The 6,000-nt window shown below is 42.5% G+C and overlaps 1 protein-coding gene across 2 annotated transcripts in view; it reads right to left on the bottom strand.

Moving 5' to 3' along the window:
• LOC146776143 (transcription initiation factor TFIID subunit 4-like) overlaps positions 1–5,526 on the bottom strand; it is a 1,156,451-nt gene extending 1,150,925 nt beyond the window's left edge. Inside the window, exon 1 of one of the 2 annotated variants that reach the window (XM_085639557.1) lies at positions 4,061–5,526. In XM_085639557.1, the coding sequence (XP_085495683.1) occupies positions 4,061–5,318 (1,258 nt within the window). In that variant the 5' untranslated portion in view covers positions 5,319–5,526. The remainder of the gene's footprint in view (positions 1–4,060) is intronic. The other variant, XM_085639558.1, reaches the window with a different exon arrangement.
• Positions 5,527–6,000: the final 474 nt, after the last annotated feature.

Consider the following 6,000-nt stretch of genomic DNA (forward strand, 5'->3'; position numbering starts at 1 on the left):
TCCGTCCCTCATACGAGACTGGGGAGCGATCAGGGGGTTGAAGATGTCTATCCCCCATGTATCATTAAACAACTTTTGAGTAATTATTGTAATTCTAGCCCCTGAGTCAATCAAAAGCTGTAGAGATTTACCGCCTACTATAATCTCTTCAACAGGATCTACACATTCAGAAGAATCATTAACATTAGCCACCATATCATGAAAATCAGTAACCACAGAAATTATTTCAGGATCAGAATCTTGATCCGATTCAACAATACAGGCAACAGATTTGAGTGGTTTTTTCCTCTTCATGCAGACTTTAGCGAAATGTCCATATTTTTTGCAATAATTGCACATGACATTTGCTCCTGGGCACTTTGATCCTTTTTGGTGTGGTGGATTTCCACATCGGTAACACATGTTCTTTGTAAATTGTGCTTGATAAACACTGTTTCCTCCGCCAATGTCTTTTCGTGAACTGATCTTTGTCGATGATGATTTTGACGAACTTAGTTTATCTTTACTTTGAGACGTAATAACATTAACAGATTCTGTAAAATTCTCCTCCAGTTCTTTCCAAGAAGTTACCGAAGTCTCAATACTTTTAGCTATTTTTATAGTTTCGTCAAGAGTGGGATTGGCTAGAGACAGAAGTTTCTGACGGATCTGTTTATCTTTGCAGTGGCAAACAAACTGATCACGGATCAATTGGTCAGTAAAATTTTCAAACTGACATAAAGAAGCAAAATTGCGTAGAACTGATATACACGAATCCACATCTTCAGTATCACTCTGTTTGCGTTTGAAGAATTTGTGTCGTAACACCATTAGACTGGGTTTCTTGTCAAATCTTAACTTGAGTTTTGCAACAGTATCTTGGAACGCATCAACAATTTCGTCAGGAGCATAACTGATTTCAGGAAGATGCTTGAAAATAGAACGTCCTTCGAAACCAAGAGCATGTAGAAGAAGATATTTTCTTCTCTCACTTGAAAACCTAGATGCTCCAATGGCACCCAGGTAGGTTTGAAATGCATCAAACCACACCTCCCACCTAACCGGAGGTTCACCTGGAGCTTCTAAAAATGATGGAGGCGGAGCTACAGATTGCATGCTGTTGACCAAAAGAGATTATGTCTAACTAGAAAACATTTTACCATTCACAGTCTTAGAATATACCTATATACTCTAGCATTAATAACCGTTGACAATAAAAACAGGACTGCAGCAAAACTATTTATGGAGAGGTGTAAACCAACATTTTTAAATAATAAAATGTTTTCACTACTGTCCTAATTTTGCTAAATGTTTCACAACATAAACAAAGAAAATGTGAACCTAACTTAGATACATATTTTTTTTTAAAGTAAACATACTCTTTTAATGCCCTAAATCTCTTTTTTTTGTTTAAAAAAAAAACGTGCCGATTTTCGTGTGAAACAGACACAGGTGATGCCTTTCAAACGCAAAACTGCAGAAATTTGCAAGACGTGCTGATCGTCGTAAGAAAACAATACTAGAAATGCCTTTAAATTTTAGAACAGCTGAGACGGAGTTTAGACGTGCCAATCGTCGTGATTGGCTGAACTGAAACTGACGAGGCTCGAAAAATACCGTTGCGCGTCGTCCACGTTGATGACGCGATGTCCCAACAAGCTCAGACTGAAATACTGCGGCCTAGGTCAGGCAGATCAGGCGAAACGAAGACAGCAACCGTTGTTGCGCAAGTGCAGAGATCGGCCAGCAGCTCTTGCTTAACTGCGCAAGACAGGACAAAAAACGATCCTCCACATAAACGGAAATGAGCGTCGTGCAAGGTAAGAGAATAGTCTCTACTGATCTTTATGCACGCAATGGCTTCTTGTAATTTAAATATGTCAACAGTCATCCGCTCTGCGCATATCGGACAGAAGACTTTGCGGTAGCAGTGAAACGAGACGATCCTTTTTTAAAAGAAATAAATAGTCTTACCGCAATTCGTCTTCAACTATAAATAGAGCTTGTAAATCAGCTTTGCGCGCGTAGTCCGGGACGTTTCTGTGTAGCACTGGATCGTCGCCACAATAATTGTAGTAATTGAGTACTACAACGTCGATAGTGCTGAATGTAGTTTATTCAGGTTACAGCTACACAGAAGACAGGAGCACGGTGAAGAGCTGGCTTCTCCACCAACAGCTCCACAAACTGTCTTACAACATCACTGACAATGAGTTGCCTAGCAACACTTAAGATTCTATGACAGTTTACTCTGTCAAACCAAGCTAAAGAGGTGAGATATAACACAAGCCTTTTCTGGGCCAGATGTCAAAGCAATCAATGGTTATGCACACACTCAAATTAACGTGAGAAGCAAAGTTTGTCTCGATCAGGGCTAATCCATTTAATTATGGTCACAACAAATGTTCTTCAGAAATAACCTTAGTCCTTCTTATTAATGTAGCAATAAATAGCTTTCAATGTGACAAATACTTCCATTTCAGTCTTCACAAATTCAACACAATGCATTTCGGGTAACCCTTCGTCAAGGGAAAAAGTAATACAATTCATCCTTACTCTGGAAAAGAACCCTTCTCAATGGCTAACTTAAATAATACATACACTGTTTAAATGTGCAGATTAATTGATAATCATTAAAACGCTCTCTTCAATTGAGTTTCAAACCATACTGGTGGTAAGTAAGCAATAGTGAGGTACATCCAAAGACAGAATGTTGACAACACTGAATCCTTTAGGTATTACAATGTAAAAACTGAAGGACCGATGCTTCAGGTGGAAAGACAGGAGCATATGCAGTCCAAGAAAAGACAACAGCACGGTGACCAAACAAACGCACTGTGGAAGTAGTGCGACACTTAAGATGCAGCAAAGTACAAATGTGGGAACAGCTGTACCATAACACACAACCAATGAAATTCAAAGCAGCGGTGAAAATGGAGCAAGGGACTGTCTTTTCAAATGTTTTTATTTGATTATTGTGGCCTCCTATGAAACCTGTCATTTAAGTACTTAAACAGTTTCAATTGCTTAGGCAGGTTACGGGTCTCGCATCACCCTTAGACACCTGAGTGCAAGAAAGGGACAGATGTCCTGCTTAAACGTGGCTGACACTGACGGGTGATGCAAAGCCTTTACAACACTGTCGCCAACATCATTCACTAGATTTCCGGAACATGGTTTTCAGTTTTCGGGCACATAGAGCCAATTAAACATAACTTTATGCAAATGTTCTTGATTCAGCACATGTATTGATACTTTCGGTACAGCTGTCTATAATAATGATGTTGGTTCTCCCACCGCCCTCTCTCATCTTGATATACAAGGCCATTTCTTCAAGTCTCTCCAGCAAGGAATATATATTCCGAAAACGGGACTTTTGTCATCACCATTTTTTTTTTTTAAATGCTCAAAAGACGTAAATTGCCTAAATACAGTCAGCCTCCCTCATCTCATATTGTGATCACCAGTCAGTGTAGGTGTGAAAGCAAGGAAAGGAAATGTGGTAATCACACATTTTCTAGACAATTTCCCACTCCTCCATAGTTGATCTCATCTTCACCATTTTTTTAACCAATGGGGTGGTATCACACACCACTCTGTATTCCTGGAATACAGAATGGTGTATCCAAATTGAAAAGGCAAGAAGGCTCCATGGATTACAATTTTCCCTACCATGTGGTATAATAGTAAGACCTGGAGGCAACTGAATTATGCTTTGTTGAGGTGATCTCACAATGAGCCTGTTATGTTTCAATCAAAAAATACAAGGTTTGGATCTCACTTGAGTCCATCAAAACAAATTCACAAGTCCAAAAGACATTTTAACATGAAACAAAAACAAAAACAACTATAAACACTTAATCCTTTAGAAGATTTTTTCTTTAGGATCTCACCATGGTCCTTAAATTCTGATTTAATCATCTATTCTTAGCTATGCTTAGTTTCACAATATGTGAAAAGTCTAGAAAGTTTTTCCACAACTATGATTCATGTATAGGTATCATCAATACAAACATGGAATACAGAATGGTGTGTCCAAATTAAAAACTTAAGAAGGCTCCAATTATTACAATTCACTTACCAGGTGGTATAGAAAGGCCTGGAGGCAACTGGATTGTGCTTTGTTGAGGAGGCCGCATAATGAGCTGTGGGGAAACTATTCTCGGAGGAGTCGCCATCGCATGCCTCAGTGATGGCGACAGTGATGGGTTGGACATGACATGTGCAACTGTGCTCTGCTGCATGCCACCTGCAGCAGAACATGGAACACCCAACCCAAGGGGTGACGGTGTAATACTGGTGCGCAGGGTGTCGTTGTTGGACACTACAGAGGCAGAACATGGAGTATTGTGCGTTATGCTTGTGGGAGGCATCATCATTTGAAGAGACGTTGAGGGTTTGCAAGGCGAGGCTCCTGCAGCATGATGAAGTTGCACAACTGATGTTTTAGGCTGCATTTGCGAGTCCAGTTTACAGTGAGTTATAGATGGAATCTGGTGGTTGACAACGTGTGTTACTGACGTTGGTGCGTAAGTGCGCCTTGCACAGTCCACATTCTGCATAAATACAGGGTCAACTGAGCTACAATGCCCATTTTGTGTAATGGCTGCTATGTGAGCTTGAGGTCTTTGAAAATGGACAGAGGACTGGTTGGCGCCATACATTAAGTTGGCTTGAAGCGGACTTTGATGTGCGGCGGGAGAAGCACTTTTGGGACTGCATAGAATAGTCATGTTTGAACTACTGCTGCTTGCACTGCCGACTGCCCCTGCAGGATACGTATGCGACGCGGAGCCGTGCTGAGTAGGCTGGTGGAAGTGACTGTTAGCAGCAGGCAGAGTCGAGCTCCTGATAGGTGTAGATAAAGAAGGTAGGGGCGCGGAGTTCGTTTTTATTGCAGGGGCAGAGGGGCTCACCGGTGGCAAAGTGGCTGCTGGTGATTTGGAACTTCTTAGCGCTGTGGTTGGGACAGACGGGCTCATTAGTGATACACTGGCATGGGGAGCCATCGATGTTGTGACATGGGGTGCCCCATGCGACGGCTGCTGCTGCCTGCCCTGACTGTTTACATGCGCACCTGCAACAGGCTGAGCACTGACAGTAGAGAGAAGCTGGCTCTTGCCGCCGCTTACAGTCGCTCCTCTACTGAGCACTGAGCCACCAGTTCTGTGCTGCTGCTGAGCAGTGCTCATCCCCCGAGAAGCCCAAGTTCCACCCCCCGCTGCACCAGGCCCGTGTCCAGTCAGCTGCGATTCGAGAGAACCCACTAAGTCGCTGACGGCTTTTTCGTCCACCTCGGAGAAGAGCATCTCCTCCAGGGGATCAGAGGAGCCCGCCATCTTGCTTGTCTGCACTCGCCGAAGCCTTTGGAGTTTTGTCTCAGTGCGCCTGCGATACAGCCCGGGGCATGATGGGAATCTAGTGACGACATAGGATCCCCATCCCAGCTAATGAGTTTGCTGTAAAGGCGTGTGTTTCTAGTCACGGGTGTCGCAGTTGTAAACACGGCGACGAGCGGAGGTCGGGCCACTGGAAGCAGCGTGGGGCGTGGCATAGTAACTGCTCTGTCCCCCCCTCCCGAGCCCAAAGGAAAAAGCAAACAGCAACAGAAGCTTTAAAAATTAAAAACCAGTAGCACCGACTGTTAAGAAAATTCACGGTTTTTTATGGGGATTAACGCCGCGGCGGAGCCAACTTCAGAGCCCAAGTCAGAAGTATTTGAGTGCTCTCTCTTCACTGTTCTGGTACATTTTGTTAAATGGTGTTTCATTTCTTTCCGGATAATATGTCGGGTACATTGATTGTTAAAGCTTTTGGTCCCAGCATAAAATATTTTACAATTTATACAGTGGGTTTAGTGTGCTTGTTCAATACATTTTTTGAAGGAAATTACAATTGTTGCATTTTAAGACACTGAGTCTGTAAACCTAACCGGATGTGGAATTTCAAGTTTTAATTTTGGGGACAAAGTGGTAAACGGTGCATTCTAAAAACATACTAGTTTCATAACGCGCACCCTAA

The sequence above is a fragment of the Triturus cristatus genome, chromosome 12 (genome assembly GCF_964204655.1).
Source record: "Triturus cristatus chromosome 12, aTriCri1.1, whole genome shotgun sequence".
NCBI classification, from domain to species: Eukaryota; Metazoa; Chordata; class Amphibia; order Caudata; family Salamandridae; genus Triturus; species Triturus cristatus.